The sequence below is a fragment of the Salmo salar genome, chromosome ssa25 (assembly GCF_905237065.1).
Source record: "Salmo salar chromosome ssa25, Ssal_v3.1, whole genome shotgun sequence".
Lineage (NCBI taxonomy): Eukaryota > Metazoa > Chordata > Actinopteri > Salmoniformes > Salmonidae > Salmo > Salmo salar.
In genome coordinates this window covers 14,298,710-14,320,208 of record NC_059466.1, presented here as the reverse complement: position 1 = coordinate 14,320,208, position 21,499 = coordinate 14,298,710, and the positions used below count along the sequence as shown (strand labels likewise).

At 40.3% G+C, this 21,499-nt stretch overlaps 3 protein-coding genes across 8 annotated transcripts in view; all 3 read right to left on the bottom strand.

The window, feature by feature from the left end:
- The window catches only part of ubr3 (ubiquitin protein ligase E3 component n-recognin 3), a 48,622-nt gene extending 41,186 nt beyond the window's left edge, over positions 1-7,436 (bottom strand). For 4 of the 6 annotated variants that reach the window (XM_014173234.2, XM_014173235.2, XM_014173236.2 and 1 more), the window contains exons 1-13: positions 5,862-7,433; positions 4,767-4,906; positions 4,231-4,383; positions 3,852-4,013; positions 3,645-3,685; positions 3,487-3,553; positions 3,247-3,377; positions 2,877-3,105; positions 2,585-2,764; positions 1,684-1,817; positions 1,465-1,551; positions 1,309-1,374; positions 1,138-1,227 (exon numbers count right to left, since the gene is read on the bottom strand). In XM_014173234.2, the coding sequence (XP_014028709.2) occupies positions 1,138-1,227; positions 1,309-1,374; positions 1,465-1,551; positions 1,684-1,817; positions 2,585-2,764; positions 2,877-3,105; positions 3,247-3,377; positions 3,487-3,553; positions 3,645-3,685; positions 3,852-4,013; positions 4,231-4,383; positions 4,767-4,906; positions 5,862-6,295 (1,914 nt within the window). In that variant the 5' untranslated portion in view covers positions 6,296-7,433. Of the gene's footprint in view, positions 1-1,137; positions 1,228-1,308; positions 1,375-1,464; positions 1,552-1,683; positions 1,818-2,584; positions 2,765-2,876; positions 3,106-3,246; positions 3,378-3,486; positions 3,554-3,644; positions 3,686-3,851; positions 4,014-4,230; positions 4,384-4,766; positions 4,907-5,861 lie in introns of all 6 variants that reach the window. The other 2 variants (XR_001324147.2, XM_014173238.2) reach the window with 1 other exon arrangement.
- Positions 7,437-14,480: 7,044 nt separating this feature from the next.
- Positions 14,481-18,490, bottom strand: LOC106586213 (lupus La protein homolog B). The gene is made up of 12 exons (XM_014173232.2): positions 18,350-18,490; positions 17,127-17,190; positions 16,898-17,001; positions 16,598-16,772; positions 16,393-16,500; positions 16,206-16,309; positions 16,043-16,114; positions 15,920-15,962; positions 15,549-15,686; positions 15,269-15,455; positions 15,062-15,181; positions 14,481-14,923 (listed from the first exon to the last, which is right to left on the bottom strand). Exons 2-12 carry the CDS (start codon positions 17,181-17,183, stop codon positions 14,829-14,831), a joined length of 1,203 nt encoding a protein of 400 aa, XP_014028707.1. The 5' UTR covers positions 17,184-17,190; positions 18,350-18,490; the 3' UTR covers positions 14,481-14,828.
- Positions 18,491-20,219: 1,729 nt separating this feature from the next.
- Positions 20,220-21,254, bottom strand: LOC106586214 (kelch-like protein 23). The gene has a single exon (XM_014173233.2). It carries the CDS (start codon positions 21,169-21,171, stop codon positions 20,353-20,355), a length of 819 nt encoding a protein of 272 aa, XP_014028708.1. The 5' UTR covers positions 21,172-21,254; the 3' UTR covers positions 20,220-20,352.
- Positions 21,255-21,499: the final 245 nt, after the last annotated feature.

Genomic DNA, 21,499 nt, shown 5'->3' with positions numbered 1-21,499 from the left:
GGTAGGCCTTGAAATACATCCACAGGTACACCTCCAATTGACTCAAATTATGTCAATTAGCCTATCAGAAGCTTCTAAAGCCATGACATTTTCTGGAATTTTCCAAGCCGTTTAAAGGCAGTCAACTTAGTGAATGTAAACTTCTGACCCACTGGAATTGTGATAGCGAATTATAAGTGAAATAATCTGTATGTAAACAATTGTTGGAAAAATTACTTGTGTCATGCACAAAGTAGATGTCCTAACCGACTTGCTAAAACTATAGTTTGTTAACAAGAAATTTGTGGAGTGGTTGAAAAACGAGTTACATGACTCCAACCTAAGTGTATGTAAAATTCTGACTCCAACTGTATATGCATTGCAATTATTTTGGAATGAGCGGTCGTTCATGTGCAGTGTTCATATTCCCAAGAGCATAGCTTCCACATGTATGTACGATAAGTCCACGCTCTTTGTCTCTCCCGCTCATAATCTTTCCCCACCCCCTTTCCACTGTGTAACAAGCCGTCATATCGGGTTAGTCCACTAGGGACTTTTCATATGCATTATGTTAGTAATCAATATAACCTAGACCTTGTGTGTGTTTATGTAATTCTGTGATTGTTTAGTTAGTAAATAAATTATTCAGCCAATTTGTGTATCGCTGATTCATCACTTAGGCTAAGGTTCGTGCAGATATCCAAGGATTATGCGACGTTCACAGACTGATATGAGGAAATGATTCATTGATGACTGGTATGATATTGATATATTCTTGAGCTAATTAAGGAAACGGTAACTCATTAAATAAACTTTCCCCTTGGTGCCCCAAATTACTAATGAATTGTTACATGATTAATTTGAAAAAAATTAAACGTAGGAGGTAATTATTCTATGAATAGCATTCATCACATTAATGGTAGTCACATCACGACAACACATTAAGGTCATCTCCAGAGTAGTCACATAGGAACCCTTTAAATAGCCAGTCACCTCCTCCTTATCATATTTATAAGACACTAACAACCGTTCGGGTACTAATCAGCCTTTCCTTTTCAGACATTGTGTGACGTTATTCACCACACAACCTGTTCTGATATTTGAGCCATTGTCAAGACATTGCAAAGACATGTGTAATGGCCTGTACCGGTGCAATACCTGAATCTGGAGTGGATGGACCATGATCTTCATGAGCATCTCTTGGTGTGGGAGGAGACTGTCCAGGTCAAGCCCCTGGCACTTCACTGCCTATGAGACAATAGACACAGTCAACTCACTACAAAGAGGGCTTAAAGCACCAGAACTTAAAGGGTTGTAGATCTACCACACCTTGCTTAGGAACATGGCGTAGTAACGGTGCAGCGGCAGGTGAAAGGTCACTTGATTTGGAGCAGGCTACACAGAAACAGAGACCAGATATAAACACTAAAGGAAAATGTTGGTTTACAAATGCATCCTGACTGTTGTGCATATTTGCTGAGTTACCTCATCCACAAAGCCAATGGCATCAAACCAGATTTGCAGAGTGTCCAAGCAGTAACGCACCACCGTCTTGGTGTATTCCTGTGTCTCCTGCAAATAAACAATTATTCATAGTGTAATCATTTTCCTAACGGTTTCCGTGCATATTACTGGAACGTCAAATAGCTACAACGTGATCCGCACTGATAAAAAAATAAAAAATTCAAGGGATATTGGACTCACTTTGACTTTGCAGTGTGTGAGGAGACCCCACATTGGTTGTGCGCAGGCCTCCAACTCTGCCGCAAATGCTGCATAGTACGTCTGGGACTCAAACTCCACGTGCTCACTCAACTCCCGCTTATTCAAGTTCATACCTACAGGACCACAGGAGTGCTTTCATGGTTAGTCATCACGTAACACGAAGCATTATTACAGTGGTTTCATTCACCAAGTCATCACGTAACATGAAGCATTATTACAGTGGTTTTGTTCACTGAAAGACGCTTAAGGGACACAAAGACAAAAGGCAGGTGAACCTGTCAAACATCTTTGTTGACATCCAGATGAATCTGTAAGAATGTACTTAAGGGCAGAGCAGTCTACACGCATAAAATAACATAGTGGCACTCTGCTCTATGCACCTTTCCTCAGTAAGCGGATACTCCAGTCCACAGTATCTGAGGCTAGGGGTTATTTTTAGGGTTTTGGTAGACACATGGTAGGAGTGCTGCTCAGACTATAATTCTAATAGAGACATGCACCATTATTCTCTTTTGGTCAGGCAGTGTAAAAGTTAAGTTGGATGTGACATAACATCCATTTTAAATCAAATCAGATTTTATTTGTCACGTGTGACAAATACAACAGGTGTAGACCTTAAATGCTTACTGAGCTACAGGAAATAGGGACCAACAACAACAACAAAAAAGCAGTGACTAACCAATAGAAGAGAATCCCAGAGGTCTAACATTGCATCATATGACTAAGCAGATATATTAACAGAGACAGGTGATAGTATATGACTCACATAGATAACGAATACACTACAAATCACACCAGCTACTCTACCTGGGACAATGACTGAGGAAAATACTGAAGCATCACCACTGCTATTCATATTCTTAAATCCACAAGGAATTACCTTGAAAGAAGGACACAAAGCTCATCCACAGCATGAGCAGTGAGTGGTCCTCCAGGAATTTTTTTGCTACACTTTGGTGTGAGAGAATATTAATAAAATCGCTAACTAAAGGCCAGTAAGTGTTGTTCTTCAGCAGAGGCTCGCTGCAGTTGACCACAACATGGCGGCTGTTCTCTTCATCTGAAAACAAGGAGAAGAGGGAGAGGACACGAGGCTCAGTAGTGCGAGAAGCCCACTAGATTCATGAATGAAACAATCCACTCATCGGTATGGCCATTCAAACATAGCTCACCTTGAAGTTCACTTTTGATAAGGCAACTCTCCATCATGTAGAGGAGGACAGTAACCATGATGTCTAGGAGTTGACACTCCTCGGTGACGTGACGTGCTAGCTCCTCATTGCTGAACAGCTGTACACTGATATGCACGATGCGGTTGGACATGGTATCTGACTCCTGGCTTTTCATCAGTGTCTTCATAATGAACGCATAATGTTGAACAAATGTTTTCGTGAAGGTGATCTACAAAAGGATGATAAGCGGGTGATTTGATGCATTTGCTGTTGTAACAGCTTCTCTAAGCAAGAATGCAGCAGTGCCAATACACCATAAAGCTTAGGAATTAGAATATCTATGGACTACACTTAACCTAATTAAACATACCTTGTAGTCTTGATCTGGCAGCATGTTCAGTAGAAAAGTAACCATCTTCTGAGGAAACTCATACTTTATTGTCCAAAACAGCAACTCCTCCAGAAAACATTTGTGTTTCAGAGAGTCCATAATGGATGGATCTAAGAAAATAACACAACTGACTGGTCTCATGGTAATGCAGACCTTCACATAAAGTATCTGTGGATTATTCATCATTACATAGAATGTTAGGCAGGTTATGCGAATTACCTTTGGCAGTGCTACTAAGTTTAACTCTCTTTCTCTGTCCAACAGATTGCCCCCCATCTTGATCCTCCTTTAAAAAGACAACAGGAAGTAATATAACAACTATCTATATTTCAATACTGAGGAGCGAGACTAACTATTCTGATACCGTATTCACATACCTCTTTATTGGACTCATCAGGGCTGGCTGGTGCTTCAGCTCCTAAGGAAAACAGAGCAGAGACAGAAAGCAGCTATTAGCTGATTATTCCCTTGTTTAATGAGTCATTGAGAAACATTACTTCCATTAGGTTTCCATAATAAATAAATAAGATGATATTTTTGACTTATTTTGAGCTCCAACTCCTAAAGAGGGGATGAGGTCTTACCCAGTAAGCCCAGAGCCCCTGCGCCAGCCCCTGCCTCAGCCCCGATAGTGGGCTCTGCAGCCCCAGACTGGGCCTTCTCCTCCACAGACACCAGGCCTGAGTTCTTCAGCGCTGACAGGTACTTCTCGTAGTTCTTTTTTGCATATATATTCTCCTCTTGACCTACAGGGCATATTTACATATGACATATTTTTTTAACTAATTAGACATTCATTAGCATCACACCAATGCCATACGTGAAGTATTAAAGCATTAATAGCCCAACTTCAGTAGAGTTCTGCAATACTGATTAACTATCATTTTGATCATTTTCCCCACCAATGGTCAGAATAACATTAAACCAAGGGCTGAATGAGAGAGTAGAAACAGACATATTTACCCATGCTCAGGTCCTTGAATATTTGCTGATTCGTTAGGATCTTTGTCAGTACAGTTCTCATTGCCCCACCCATCTTCGTAAGTTCTTCTAAGAAGGAGATCTGGGGTTCCAGCTGCTGTAAGACCTTCTGTAGGTCCCTCTCAGTTGATGTGTCTGAGAGCAAGATAAGATAAAAGTGATGAAGTGTGTCAGATAGGCTCATGAAAACAAACAGAATGACCTACATAAGATAAAGTTGTAAAAGAACAAGATTTCTCAAAATATTTTGATCTGAGGGCTGTTTATTTGCAATCGGCTATGAAAGGTGCTTTTAGACCATGGGGCGGCAGGTAGCCTAGTGGTTAGAGCGTTGGGCCAGTAACCAAAAGGTTGCTGGATCGAAGAAAAATGTCGGTCTGCTCCTGAACAAGGCAGTTAACCCACTGTTCCCCGCTAGGCTGTTATTGTAAATAGGAATTTGTTCTTAACTGACTTGCCTAGTTAAATTTAAAAAAAATGGGATATCCTGTAGACAGAGATATGCTGTTTTTCCTCACCTGGTTCAGTGTATCCATCCCTTAGGTACTGTATGATACAGAAGATGAAGCGAGGCAGGACCATCTCTGACATCAGTAGTAAGTCTCTGGGGACTGTGGGGACATTCTCCCCGGTTCTTAACCGATGCCGATTGCAAAATCTGAGAGAACAACACACATGCATATATCTTGATTTTAGAAGTACCCAAAATAAATGTAAGTATTGGGGAACAATTACTCAACAACCTATCTAATGAACACTAGCAGTATATTCGATCTTCCTTTGAAAGTGCAAAATGTGCATTTTAATATAGGCTATTAGTATATTTGGCTGCCTTGAACAAACTGTTATGCCATCAAACAAAATAACAGCAGAAAAGTAAACTCAAAAGTTGTTGATTAAGGATCACAGAAGAAATGACATGTCACAAGAACTGATTAAGTTATTCTGCTTAGAAAATGTGTCATTATCCTAGAAGCCTTGTAGAAATTAGTTAATTTCAATAGTACAGCATTTACATTTACTGGAATATAAAATGCAAACCTTTCACAAAAGGGGCCAGTGCGGGAGTTATCTACCCTACAACAGAAAAAACAGCCGTCTGGTTCAGAGCGATTGTTCAAAGCGCTGTGCACTTGACTAGATTGCTGGGGTTGCGTCTATCCTCTTATGTTCTGTTAATTAGCCAAATTACTGTAACTAGTGCCCCATAAAGACAGCACTTGATCTTACGTTGTGTAGCTAAATCTAATAGTGAATGGTTTATCAAGCACAACAATGGCATGCTCAGTGACAACAGACATGTCAGTACAATTATAAAAAAGGCAGGGACCTTTCAAAACCGCACTGTTAAATATTTTACAAATTGATACTCCCAAGTAGAACTTTGCTAGCTAGCTGTTAGCCCGCAAGCTAGCCATCATCATTAACAGCCTAGTTAGTTAGCCAACGTAGTTAGCTCGCCATACCACATTATTAAAAATGGGGGGGAAATGGTAATGTCAGTTGCAGTCAAATAATGCCACGTATTAAGCCTCGTCAATTAATTAGAAATTGTCACTTACAATCTAGTTAGCTAGCTAGCTATCAGCCAGCTAACGCTCCTAAAGACTTACCCAGTCTCTCGCATGACATTACTGTCTCCACAGTCACAGGCCCCGCCAGCCTGGCTCCTGAACATGTTGAAATCATGGCCTGTGTGATCGCCGTTATTAAAACATTCTGCACAAAGTGACATGCAAGGAGAAATGCCACAGGTCCGACAGCGGTATGCCACAAAATTGGCTGTCCAAACCAAGCCACATAAAGTAGCGTTGTCATAGGACCGGACCATTTTGCAGAACTCTTCGAAACCTTCTCCTCCTGCTATTAGACATTTACACCAGTCAAGGGCTTCTGTGTCTGCCGCTGGCTTTTCTGGATTAAGAACACAATCAAGTAGTTCTTGAAGTTGTCGGACACCAGAGCTGTTGTCAGTCCAATTAAGATCTGCCTTTAAATGGGCAGCAGTAGATTTCTTGTCCCGGCGTACCAGCGACCCCGCCATCATTCACTCTGCTTGTTTTCCACAAATTTATTTTTGTTGTCTTGTTGGTACGTTCTCGTGATTTCTCGCGATACATTTCGATAATATCATTGTGTTGAGTTGTGTTCAGCGTCTATAGTGTTCAGTTGGTTCCATAGGAGTCAATCAACCACATTGGCCTGCGACTTCATTGCCAATCAGCACCAAGTTTGGCAAGTGACTAACTGTGTCGTAGTCTCGGCTACTGCTGTCCCGTAGGCAGCTGATCAACCGTGACAATGTCAGAACCCACGATTACAGTAATCCTACTAGAGAAGATTCCAGTGCTTGAAATAACAACACACTCTTTATGGTGGCAGTAACTAGTGGACTAAGTTTAGAATACGAAAATGTTATGCATATCTTGTATTGCAAAAACTCGATGTTCATAGTGGTACAGTTTTTCGTAGCGTCCGTTTCACTTCGGATTGTTTTCATTGAGACGCCACTAATGCGGAAGTGTTACTCTGTCTCTACATGCTCCCCGTGGCTCTGACGATGGGTGTGCTGTGAGTTGCTGCTTTTGTTGCTAAAAGTCCAGCTCAAACTTGGTCAGCAGAAGGTAAAAAAATAAAACCTATGGGATTCCATTTACAGGCAGCAGCTACCGAGTGCAGACGAGGATTTTAGCTTGTTCCGAGTAAACTTAACCCCTCTCAAATTTACTTAAATGTAACAAAACTTGGCTTATAGTAAACACAATAGAGAACAACGCTCAGTAGACCGCTAATTTGATCTGAAACTTGACAAAATGGAAGAACAAAATGTGCGAAAGAGCAAAGGGAGGAGACGGCAGTTGCTCGCTGACCTGTCATACACCGGAGAAAAAACGCCACCGACTACCCCGGAGAAGAAATTTAGGAATTTGGACATTCAGTTGATTCTGAAAATCCAGTCAATAGTCCCGCACCCAAAAAGACACATTGTCTTTGCGCGAACTACAGGTCAACAAAATCGATTATGTCTCTGCAAAGATAAACGAAAGAGCCGATGGTCACGAGGAAATGATACGCGAAAACACACAAAAATCATTGACCTCTGAATCATGCATACAAAAGTATCGAATAGCTTAAACTTGCAAACACTGCTACTTATGATAAATGCACTCCACAGAAGAAGACCATCGCCGACATGCAAGAACGCTTATCGGAAGCAGAGCGATACGGGAGAAGGTGGGGGCTACGGCTTTATGGTGTCCCGGAGGACCAGGGTGAGAATGTGAAGCGCATAGTAAGAGACATTTGTAACCGTGTGGCACCGGACTTCGCCGATTGATATATGGCTGTGGATGTCGCTCATCGTATTGGGATGAAACGAGATGCCATCGGCAGCCGCTCGGTCATCATCCAGTTTGCGTTTTCGCACAGCGAGAGATGCCGTTTGGAAGAAAGCAAAGGAAAGCGCCTTTCTGAAAGAGATAATTTAGATTCGGTGAGGACCTGACTGCAGCAAAAGCAAAGTTGTGGCCTCTCATCCAAATGGCAGAACATCAAGGAAAGGGTGGATACTACAGGGGAATCCGAGCCTTCTTCGCCGACTGAAAAGAAATACAACTGGGGTGATTTGTTCTGCCGGTAGGTTTACAAGTGTAACCGATGTGAAATGGCTAGTTAGTTAGCGGTGGTGCGCGCTAATAGCGTTTCATGTGGCGCGATGGGTAACGATGCTTCGTAGGTGTCAGTTGTTGATGTGTGCAAGGGTCCCTGGTTCGAGCCCAGGTAGGGGCGAAGAGAGGGACGGAACCTACACTGTTACACAAGGTAGCCCCTTCCCCACAGCAAACTGAGCGTTCTAGTTTTGAATTGTGGTGTTATGGTTTACAAGTTAAGACTTCTGATATACATATATGAAGCAACTTTTTATAGAGAGGGTAGAGTTGAGATTGCATAGGATTTTTCTTACTATTCTGTTTATATGGACTTGAAGTCCATATAATCAATGCCAGGGGATACGAAACTTGTTGAAGAGAAAGTTTTTTTTTGGTTTTGTAAGGACTGCAACGCAGATCTTGTATTCGTTCAAGAAACACATTCATGGAAAGAGGACAATTCTTTTGAAAAATCAGTGGGGCAGGGAAATTTTTTTGGCCCACGGGACTAATCATTGAGCTGAGGTTGCAATTTTAGCACACAATTTCAAAGGGACATTTTTCAACCACATGGACATTTGCGTTGTGGAATGTATACTGTTTTAGTCCTCCAAATAACTTACTTCTGAGAAAATATCCATCCAGTCAGATCATAGTTGGTGGAGATTTTAATATGGTTTATTCTAATGAGACTGATAGATTGCCCCATAGGCCTAACATTGGTGTGAACAAATTGGTGAATTTCTGCCAAAGCCTGGACTTAATTGACCAATGGAGAGTTAAAACCCCTGGAGAGAAACAATACACATGGAGTAATAGAGATCGTTCTCTACAATCAAGAATTGACATGTGGGTGATAACTAGAGGTCAACCGATTTATGATTTTTCAACACTGATACCAATTATTGGATGACCCAAAAAAAAGCCTTTACCGATTAATTGGCCTATTTTTATATATATATATATATATTTGTAATAATGACAACTACAGCAATACTGAATGAACAATTAACACTTAATATAATACATAATTAAAATCTATTTAGTCTCAAATAAATAATGAAACGTTCAATTTGGTTTAAAAAATGCAAAAACACAGTGTTGGAGAAGTGTTCTGGACTGATGTAAAACTATATCTTGGCAACAAAATGCATACAACCATTGAAATATCAAATTTTGACATTATTTTACTACATTGAATCCACAATTGAAAGTGAGTATGTCAGACATTTCTTTATTTTATTAGGAACATTTTTCATACACAAATCAATTTATGAAGTAAAAGCCCCTTTTCTTCATTTTATCTGATTTGGAAAACTGTTTAGAATCATTAAAACGTATACAAAACAAAATGTCCATTTATTCGCTACATGTCTGTATTTGCATTGATATAATGTGGATTTGTAATAAAAAAAATCTCTATCTTTGTGGAATCCCTCTGGCTGTTCTGTTTTGTGTTTTGCATGTTACTGTTTAATGAAAAAAAAAAAAAAGCTATCAAGTGCAAGCTACGCTTGTTAGCTGTTGATGTTCCGATAGGGATATCGACATTGATGCCTAGCAGGTCAACGTTCGCTATCCAGCCAATATGAAACAGAGTTAGAAAGTTTCCTTTGAACAACCGAAGATTTTTCTTGAACAATTTCCAACCAGCCCTTCCATTGCACGTATGACCGCTCCACATTAATCAATACAGGTGGCCCACTAAAACTATGCCATTACAAATGTGTGTTTGTTAAAGTTAAAAGGTAGACTCAGCCAGCCATATGACGTCAAATCAACGTCATTACCTGGAGTAGCTCAACCCAGCTCCGACTGGGAAAAATCTTTTAAACGGTCATCCAACTTGCAATTCCAAGTCGGAAACTCGGGCATATTTCTAGAGCTCCGACTTTCATACCCGCTCATGCTTCTACCTCTCGCTCCCCATCAATCTCCGTAGTTGGTTGCATTTCCTAAAGCCTAATTCACTTTTACTTGATATGATATAGCATTTTTTTTACTTTGGTGTTTTTTTTTTTCAAGCATTTGGACGGGAGATGAGTGCAATTGTGTATAGCTGCTGTGTCTGATATCAAATCAAATTTTATTGGTCACATACACATGGTTAGCAGATGTTATTGCGAATGTAGCGAAATGCTTGTGCAAACTTTCCTAAGGACAGACAACTCGCACAGCTTCCCCACATACGGCTCTGGATCAAGGCTGACCTCATTGAAGAGGAGATGTATGTAGCCTGTAATGTTTTTGAAAAGGGAAATATTTTAAATGGGTAGTGAATTTAATTTCCTTTTATTTACTGTTCTTAGTTATGATGCTATCACATTTGTTGATGTAGTGATCTACTTATTTTACAATGTGTTTTTTAGGTACTCATGTCGGGTCTGTCTTCACAGCATTTCTCCCCCCCCCCCCCCCCCCGGGAAAAGTGATTTTGTATCGCAGCATTTCTGCTGCAGTGGTTGCCTGGGAAGCTGTGCAGGCAGAGTAGATGTTACATTTCCTAAAATGTCTATCAGTAATTATTTATTGGCGGGAACTGGAATACGCTGTCGTATACGTCGAACTGGGACATTTTCAGCTTCCAGGAATTGTGTACAGATCCTTGCTACAGAAGGCTGTGCATTATCATGCCGAAACATTAGTTGATGGCGGCGGATGAATGGCACGACAATGGTCCTCAGGATGGCGTCATGGTATCTATATGCATTAAAATTGCCATCGATAAAATACACTTATGTTTGTTGTCCGTAGCTTATGCCTGCCCATACCATAACTCCACCACCACCATGGGCAGTCTGTTCACAACACTGACATCAAAAACCTCTCGCCCACATGACGCCATAGACATGGTCTGCGGTTGTGTCTGTTTAGACATACTGCCAGATTCTCTAAAAGGACAGAGGTGGCTTATGGTAGAGAATGCCAATTGCACTCTCCCTCAACTTGAGACATCTGTGGCATTGTGTTTTGTGACAACTGCACATTTCAGTGATCTTATATTGTCCCCAGCACAAGGTGCACCTGTGTAATCAGCTTCTTGATATGCCACACCTGTCAGGTGGATAGATTGTCTTGGCAAAGGAGAAATGTTCACTAACAGGGATGTAAACAAATTTGTGCACCAAATTTGCAAAGCTTTTTGTGTGTATGGAACATTTCTAGGATCTTTTATTTCAGCTCATGAAACATGGGACCAACACTTTATATTTTTGTTCAGTGTAGTTAAGCTTATAAGACGCTACCATTGGTGTATAAAATGTCCGGCTTTACGTGACATTGCATAAAGCCAGAAGTAATGCCTGCCTCCTGAATCCAAGCATTTTACATTACATTTTAGTAATTTAGCAGACAATCTTATCCAGAGCAATTTACAGGAGCCATTGGGGTTAAGTGCCTTGCACAAACAGATTTCAACTAGTCTGCTCAGGGATTCGAACCAGCAACCTTTCAGTTACTGGCCCAGTGCTCTTAACTGGAGGGAGGGACCAGTAACTTTATGATCAACTATGTCAATGTACCAGCTTGTCATTTTTCATACCTGGGTCAACCTACTATGAACTGGTTTCATCAAAATAACCAATTTAATGAAAAACATGATTTTCACAGTTTGGCACCTTTTAATGCAGATTTTTGAATATTCACATGGAAATCTGTCGCCAATTGGATGGAAACCTAGCTATTGACCTCCATACAAAATTTCCTCACTTTTTGGTCCTATTTCTGTGGACGGATTTTGGGCTGAGAAAAACGTCTCGCTCGCTTTCTTTTGTCTACACACATGCAAGAGGCATTTCACTCGATACAAATTGTGTATTTAATCTTTCTGAATTAATTTTTTGTTGTAGAACCACCTGTGATCTGTTAACCCAGAAGTAAAATCTCACGTAATTTGGTCAACTGCGTGATTAACCTCTGTGTTAGAGATCACACGCAAAGAACTTTAATCACCGCCTTCACCCTGATATGGCCATATAACCAGTGACGAAAACCCCCAAAACGGAACTAATGCTGCACGGATCTCACACATCCCATTCAATCCTGGCAGATTATCAGTCTTCACACAATCTGCCAACGTGAGATTAAACAACCTGCAACTGGACAGACATTTAAAATACACTTTTTTCCCCAATCGAGGACAAAGAAAGTAAGACCCAGGTTAGTAGAAATATATACAGCGCATTCAGAAAGTATTTAGGCCCCTCGACTTTTTCCACATTTTGTTACATTAGCCTTATTCTAAAATTTATTAAATAAAAAATCTCAAACACACACCCTGTAATGACAAAGCAAAAACAGGTATAGACATTTTTGCAAATTTATACAAAATAATAAACAGAAATATCTTATTTACTTCAGTATTCAGATTCTTTGCTATGATACTTGAAATTTAGCTCAGGTGCACCCTGTTTCCATTGATCATTCTTGAAATCTTGCTCCAGAGCGCCCAGGACCTCAGACTGGGGCACACCTTCCAAGAATAGTTTACCTTTGTTGTACCACAATTATAGAATATTCTATTTGTTTATACAAAATGCATAATAGGCCTGTAAAAAGCACTTATGATAGCTTGGTTTTCGTAACTAAACGTTTTTTTTGTTTGTACCAACGACCCTAAGCACACAGCCAAGACAACGCAGGAGTGGCTTCGGAACAAGTCTCTGAATGTTCTTGAGTGGCCTAGCCAGAGCCCGGACTTGAACCTGATCGAACATCTCTGGAGATATCTGAAAATAGCTCTGCAGCGTCACTCCTCATCCAACCTGACAGAGCTTGAGGATCTGCACAGAAGAATAGGAGTAACTCCCCAAATCCAGGTGTGCTAAGCTTGTTGCATCATAACCAAGACTCGAGGCTGTAATCACTGCCAAAGGTGCTTCAACAAACTACCGAGTAAAGGGTCTGAATACTTATGTAAATGTAATATTTAGGTTTTTCATTTAATACATTTGCCTGTTTTTTGTCATTATGGGGTAGTGTGTAGATTGAGGGGGAAAAAAACAATTGAATCCATTTTAAAATAAGGCGGTAACAAAATGTGGAAAAAGGGGTCTGAATACTTTCGAATCCACTGTATGGCAGCGTTTTCCCATTAGCCAAGCTGTAACGTCAACTTCAGAGGCATCCATATTGGCATTACGTTTAGATCTGCCAAAACCTCCACTACTGGCTCTTCCCAATTCGTTGGCATTACAATTCTTAGATTGGAATTGAAATTGCTTTGTCTAACTTTAGAGTAATTTACATTTCTCCTATAAGCATGTACACCCGTTCTGCCAGTCACATTCTGTTAAATGTCCCCAAAACACACATCCCTGGGTCACTTCTCATTTCAGTTCGCTGCAGCTAGCAGCTGGAACGAGCTGCAACAGTCAAACTGGCAGTTTTCTCAATCTCTTAATTCAAAGACTCAATCATGGACACTTACTGACAGTTGTGGCTGCTTTGTGTGATGCATTGCTTCCTTCTTCTTGACCTTTGTGCTGTTGACTGCCCAATAATGTTTGTACCATGTTATGTTGTATTGCTACCATGCTGTGTGTCATGTGTTGCTGCCTTGCTATGCTGTTGTCTTAGGTCTCTTTGTAGTGTTGTCTCTCGTTGTGATGTGTGTTTTGTCCTGTATTTATATATTTTTTTCATCCCAGGACCCCGTCCCCGCAGGAGGCTTTTTGCCAGGCCGTCATTGTAAATAACAATTTCTTCTTAACTGACTTGTCTAGTTAAATAAAATATGCTTTATACAATCCACAACATCAAAGGCAAATTGGTTGCAGATTCAGGATGCTGAGTTCTTAACATTGGTGCAGCAATGCTTGATGCAGGGTAAGAAAATAAAAGCTGAAGAAAAGTTATACTGGAGTATTATCTAACTACTTGCCTTGTTCTTACAGTTTGTGTGTTGGGTTTGACATTGACGATTACACTGGAGATATTCTAAGACATGATCCAGTGTAACATGCGTTTCCTGAGAGCCCATGGATATGCCAAGGAATATAATGCTGTGATAATGAATCCCCCGTTTGGTACCAAACACAACCAAGGCAAGTTCTCACTTCAAATTAAACAGTTGAGAAACCTTGATTTCTTTCTCCCCCCCCAAAAAAAGTTTGAGAACCGCTTTAACTATGGCAAAGACAGTGTTTTCCTGTCACAAAACATCAACACGAGATGTACGTTTTCAGAACACTCAATCGTGGTGTATTACTCCATCAACTTCTGTCATAAGTGGTTGTCCAATTTCTCTTTTTGCCAAATTTCAGCACATACAGAAGCAAGCGACAGGAATAAAACTTGGAAGTAATAGCAGGTAACAAATGCCGAACAAGTACACAAATCAATCCTGCCCGTGTTTCTCTCCTTGACAGAGCTAAGATATGACTTGCCAGCATCCTACAAGTTCCACAAAAATCTAAATTGTTAAGGGGCAATGTTGACAAAAGTCTAAATTAGTCTTGACGCCAAGTGCTTTAAATACTCTCCTGAGAATCGAACTTTTAAAAATCTAATTTTATTGGCTATTCACAAAAGTAAATTAGGAAGAAACAAGATCTGGGCTTTAGGATTCAACAGTATACACGATTAAAATAATTGAGGAAATATTTAATGGCACTGATTAACAACTTTCTATTGACATGCATGTCTTTGTATGGAGGCGACTAACAAGCATAATACGCTCCTGTTGAAATTAAATTATATGTTCAGACGCAGTCAACAAATTAAATAAGACAAACCCATCAAAAAAAATATGTTCAGGGTAGAAATTTACCGTTTCCAGTCTTGCATTATACATTTTTTCTAGGTTGACATCAAGGTGGACTTTCTACAGTTCTCATGAAGCCTCCACTGGAATGGAATAAAGTTGTTCTGTTTTCAGTTAGTTTCTTTTCAAATACAATATTTCATTGAGATGTGCAGTACATCTCATTTCTAAGAACCATTCTGAGTTTTGACAACCTTTGCAGCTGGAGCATCAGCATCTTTGCCCGCACCTTCCAGTGCTCGCTTCTTTGGACTAGGAGGTGCTATTGGAGAAATGGAAGTTAAAAGGAAAATATTAGATATTCAATTGTCCCAATGTTTACTTTCTCATTGAAGATTGGTAGAGACATTTGTCTCACCAGAATCCTATGATACTGCATGATTAACATAACTGCTCTTACCGTCATCATTATCACCATCATCAAATTTGGTCTTTCTGCCTTGGTAGTGTGATTTGCCATCACGTCCACCCCTGTCCCTTCGTCCTCCTCTCCCCCCTCTCCCACCTGATTTTCGGCCACCTGTAAAGAGCAAAAGGAAATGTTCCATCAGATAAGACAGGAAATATTACACCCCCGCTCCCCCCCCCCTCTTGAAATCACAGTTACCTCTGCCTCTTTGTTTGTTGAGAGATTCCTGTTGGTCTTCAATGATCTTTTTCAGAGTTTCCCGCTCAGCATCTCCCTCCACCACCTCCCACGTAACATCCTTGTCTTTAATTTTCAAGTTTCCTCCATTTGCTTCTTTGGCCTTATCAAAAGCTTCCTTAGCACTCACTCTGAAGAGGATGGTACCCTTTAAAATAATAATTGATGATTATTTCCTATGCCGATTTAATTTGTGTAATTGAAGGGTGGTTCAAATAGTTTATTACATTGCAATTCTTGCCTCTTTGGCACCCCTGATGAAATCAATCCATTTGATCTGACCATGACCTGAGAACACCTCGTGAAAGTCCTCTCTTGAAACACTGTCAAGATTGCCTGAGAACTTCAGCAGGCATCCGGTCTGCTCGTCCAGAGATTTCTACAATGCAAAATAAAGCAGAGCACCACTAGTGAGCAACTTTAAACCTCCCTGTTTTGGGAAGGGTCCTGTTCAATAGGAACAAATAGGAGAAAAAGCATCTTGAATTGGAGGGGGTACTACACAAACTAGCCCAATAAGAACAGACGCCAGTTTCAAAATGTTTAGTCCTAATATAGACGACCCCCTTCAAAACATACAATGATTTAGTATAGCACTTCCAGAGATCTTACCATTTCCTCTTCCTCTGCATGTTTTTGTTTTTCGTCCTTGTCTCTATAAAAACAGTTAATTTTGCACAATTTACTTCACCATAAGACAAAAAGAACATTATTAAGTATCAGTAATGTGCTCACTGTTTAGCTTTTGCCTTTGCCTCCGCTTTGAACTGTTTTCTATCCTCTGCTTTCTTTGCATGGTAGTCCTCTCTGAAAACAAGAGCAGAGTTAATATATATTTTTCACCAGTATCAATAGGTCATCTTAGAGACTTGGCAATGGTAGCTAAGCCTCCGCATACCTTGACAGTACAATCATTTCATTTTCTTTGAACGATTTGGTGTCTGTGCGTCCAAGGAACTGCTTTGATACTTCTTCAGTGTCGAAAGTCAGGAACACTGAGCCCTGAAAAATGGATGGAGATGCTGTGTGTTTTTATTACAAACAGTTAAATCTTAACAGGAAAAAAATATCTCCTGCCACATTACCTTGAAGTTCTTTTGCAAGTTTCGTCTCATCTGAATGTTTTCTATGTCGCCTTTCCCTTTCAGCCACCCCTCAATTTCATCAAGCGTTGTCTCCAATGGAAAACCTTTCTGGGAGATCATAGAACATGTTTAACAGACACAGGGCTCCAAAACAGCTGTAAGATCTCAATCAGGTACATCTCAAATATTGGAAAATCCAACTTACAATGTACACAGATTTGTGTTTGAGGGCATCTTTGTACTCGTCGTTCAGTTCTGGTAAAGGCTTGCTTGAAATTCTCCTGATTTTTGTCTTATCCTCACTCATTTCCAAAAGGCCAGTCTTGGATTTTTTCAGAGACTCAACAATTACGTTGGGATCGGTTGTCAAGCATTTCAGTCTGAAAATAGCAGGGAGAGTTAGTAATCATGTTATAAGCAAGCAACTCATCTAAAAAAAAAAAACAATGTAGGCTGAATCAAGTCCCAAATTCCAATTGAGCAAATAAAAGTAAATTGCACAAACCTGTTAAACTTTAGCATGGTCTCCAGGGTCACCCAGCCATCATCGAGCTGCAACTGTTCTTTGAGGAACTTGTCTCTTGGAAGGTTGTGATCACCAAAGTAGTACTTTGAAGATAAAGAAAAACATGTCAATCAGGGCTGACCAGCATTATCCAGGTTAGCCGTCAGTATAATACCACCATCTTTGGTTATACAGCTACAGTAGAATACATTTTGCTATGACAAAATACCTCAATCTGTCGTGCCACCTTCTTCTCAACTTCAGACATTGCTTGATTTTCTGCCATGATGCGTCTGAAAAAAATAAGTCAAAGACAATTATTAGAGCCAAATGTGACAAATCAATAAGCAACTCTAACCAAATGGGAAATGCTTTAGATACAATTACTAGCCATGTCAGCTAATTACACAACGGACATGCATGCGCAAGACGTATGCATTGACAAAAGCTTTTGCTTAAGCTTCAAACACACTGGCTGTTTATTTGCGAGAAATAGTACGCAGCATCATCTTGATATGTATTTTTATTCAACTAGGCAAGTCAGTTATGTACGCAACAAAAGGTCAACAGTCACCTTCTACTACCATTTCTGTCAAGCCGTCTACGCATACAGTTTGACGCATACGTTCGATAAATCCAACATATGCCCAACGCACTGCAACGCAAACGCAGCGTTTCATTGGAAATTAATGTAATTCTGGTGTACCAAAATGCAACGTCACTGTCGTTGTGATCGAAGCGTTACCCACGTTTTCACTCCTGGCTAAAGACAGTAATGTTACCCAGCGTACCAAGCATTATATAATGCACATACTGTATGAAGTCTTTTCGTTTACTAGTAGTTACAGTAACAGCCTCTAAATTCAAACAAGTACATGACCTAAAAGAGCAGTTTACACCATGATGCAGTTTAGTGAGGCCAACGCGTACTTACATCAAATATGTTATTATATTGACAAGATAGTCGCGTGACAATTCAAACAATGGAAATACATGTCCTCAAATATGGAAGGAAGGCAGGCGGCGAGATCAGCTGGGTAGTTTCTAGCCAACGAGGGCAGATAGTTCACACTCCTCCGATATAAAGTCGTTTTTCAAAGTTGCCGAAATGCCACGTGCGACCACTTAGATCATTGGATTATTAACAACCTAACCACTACGAAACTTATATTTGATCAAATATGCCTCGCGTAGTAAATTAGAAATTCAATTTACAACGAATTCCTCAATTCGTTGTCTTATTTTCGTGGACCGATTTTGGGCGGAGTAAATTATCTCGCTTCACCTCTTCCTCTCTGGCTACATGAACTGTGTGCTAACTCGTTAGCTTACTAGCGATCAACTGCTTATTTTCTCCACGGGCCTCAAAAATACAATAGGACTGTTCTTTCCAAATTAAAATGCATTGTATATGAATATCTACCGCTGTTAAATTGTAACAGATTTACTTACTGTGATAAATTCACCTTCTACCTGCAGAGATGCTGGTTCTTCAGAAGACTTTCTACCACACTCAGCTAAATCACGTTGGCAAGCAAGCACGTTCTACGGAGAACATTGAGGGCCAAAACAAATTGCTTTCTGCACTGCACCCGGGACTACAGCGCCACCTGACTGACTGCTGCGGAAGTACCTTACGGTCAAAGGTTTTGGTAAATATTGTATTTCTATTTACACGTGTTAATTGATTTGTTAGAAAATATTTGGGCAGTAGGCAGAATTCACACATCACACTCTACGAAATCAATGAACATACAACCACCACATCTATGAGCATCATCTTGTAGATGGACGTTACATTTATCAAGTAAAATCAGGTGCATGAACCGCATCAATCAGCCACAGGACAGTTGTTTTAGTAAAAAAAAAAAAACATTTACATTCAGAATCCGAGGTCTCCACAAAGGAAAACTGATTAATTGTGCATATCCCAAACCCTAAGATTCAGATGTAAGGTTGATACCCTCCTGGTGACATTTGTGCTTCAAGTGTAGAGATTTGTTTAAAAACGGTGCATTTGTGCATATCAGTGCTTTATCAGGTTAACCAGTACAAAAGTACACAAATGGTAGTGTTAAAGTGCATGAGAACCAGTGTGTTAGAAGCCATTCAATGTAAGTGGATTGAAAATGATGTGCTCTTTTTGTAATATTAAACCAGCAGCAGTCATTTGTCACTGAACATTTGTTTTTGGCCAAATGGTTATAAAGATGCTCTAAATAATGTAAGTTTTTGTATAAAGATTCTTAGCACCTGTCACACATGATCAGTATGGCACAAAGGACTTGCATCTATGGGATTTAGTTGAGGTTTGTTGTAAAAGTACATTGAAAGACACAACACACTATAAATCCAAATGCAGCCGTGTGTGCTTGCTGGGCTGCGGAGGTTTCCCACAACTTCCCAGGTGTCCAGCTCAGGGTCATACTTCTCAATGCTCTGCAGACACATCTCCTTTGAATAGGAATATCCCCCAGTCACATAGATGTAGCCATTGATCACTACAGCACCACACTCCATCCTCTCCATCATTGACAACTGCCTCCACTCATCTCTCTCTGGATCTCATCCTAGTCTGTCCTCCCAAGTACAGCTTGTTGTTCAGAGAACAGGCCATACTCTGAAAGCATAAAGACAATGATTTCCTGACTAAATATATTCCATACAAATGAAAATATATGTCCACTTCCTTTGAAATGTGTCATACCTGGATGAGGAGTTTTGTGACAATGATTCACTCATTGATGTCCGGCTTGTAGGCCTGAATTTCTTCATAGGTGCTGCCTCCTCTGGATCCATAGTGGCCCCCAGTCACAAATATTGTGCCATTTATGACACAACAAGTGGCATTTCCTACACCTTTGAAAGAAGAAGCCTTTTATCAAGAAGAGTGAACAGCGGAACACATGACAAAACAATAATGATTTCATTAGTACTCTGTGAAATATTTTTCATGTTATTTGAATGTGCAGAATAACTTAAATCATTATTTACAGGTCAATGGCTGAGAATCAGTGGCCCAGACAACCATGTAAAACGGACAAATTCAAGACACAATGACAGTGCAATAGAGCGACACAGGCTTACATGTTTGCCTAGGAGTCTTCTCATTGTAACAAACTCCTTTCTGTATAGTTGTTCTATTTATGTTTTCATACTTTGAATCATGTTGGCTGTTGGGAATCATTATTTTTTTATAAGGGATCATAGAATTCAGTCTCAAGTTGTATAGCTCCCACTCTGTACCCTCCTATAGCATAGATACAGCCATGTCAAGCCACAGAACAGTGGTAGTATCTGGCAGTGATCATGGGGCATCCCACTGTCCACTCATCGAAATCACCATTATAAATCCAAACTGTGTCGAGGACTTCAATAGTCTGTTTTATAAACCCCAGTCACAAATATAGCTCTCATCTGGTCAGTCATATATTTTCCTTGCACCCATATGTTGCTTATTGGATCCCATATGTGGACTTCAGAGTGGATGCCAATAGTTCCCTCCAATAACATACATGCTTTACAGTTTTTTTCCTGCTTGTTGAAGTCTCTTTGCAGTTGGTCTTCAAAGCGTGGATAATAAATGACCTTACTTTTCCCTCATTGCCCAGTAAGCATGGTCTCTGTACATCCAGGGCAGTCTTGAAGTGCATCTCATCCAACTCAAGATGGATACAACAAAGTAGGTTCTGAATGTGATCAACACGGTTAAGAAAGTCATGGGTGAGCCATTTGACCACAGCATCCAGGAGAACTTCATCGTTCCATACATTGACTGAACTCAACTTGTCGTAGTCCACCTCTAAGAACTCCTCCTGTTGTTGTATGAGCATTACCCTTCGTGCCTCCCACTCAGGGCAGATGTGCAGCACAGCAAAAGAGTGCATTCCCGGGCAGTTGTCCACATCCAGGATGCGTATAAGGAAGTCCTTGCAAGCAGTCTTCACCGAGTTTAACTGTAGGTCTGCTGCCTCCAGCAGGCTCTGTACATTTGTCTCAGTGATGCTCACCCTGGAAGTGTATATGTAGTTCACCAAAGCACTCAGAAGTTCATAATCAATCCCAGTCAGTTTGAAGAGGTTGTTTGACCGTGCCTTCATGTCAGCTGTGAACATGACTTTAAAATAAGAGCGGTGAGCTGACAAAACTGCCTTGTGACAGTGAAAGACTTGTCCTGTGGCACATTGTAGGGTGATATCTGTGTGAATGTCACCTATGTAGAATTTTTTCACCCCATCCAATAGCTCATTCGGCTGGGGGATGCCGCAAGTCATAAATGTAGCTTTATTTTCCTCTGTCAGACATGATGGCTAGAAAATGAGAATGTCTAGCATTTACCTTTGGGGTGTTTATTTCTGGTGTCCCATTAATTCAACAAGCCTGAGGAGAACATTTGAAAATTAAAACTAAAGTCTTACAGCATTAAGGTTAAACCGCATATATATATATATATATATATATAGGCGTTCATCTGTAAGTCACACTATTACAAACATAGGCTAAAACATTAGGGCTATTTATATCTATCCACGCATGAGTAGGCTACGATGACGATAAATTAAGTATCTCATGTCATAATCAGCAGCACACAACTTCCTATTC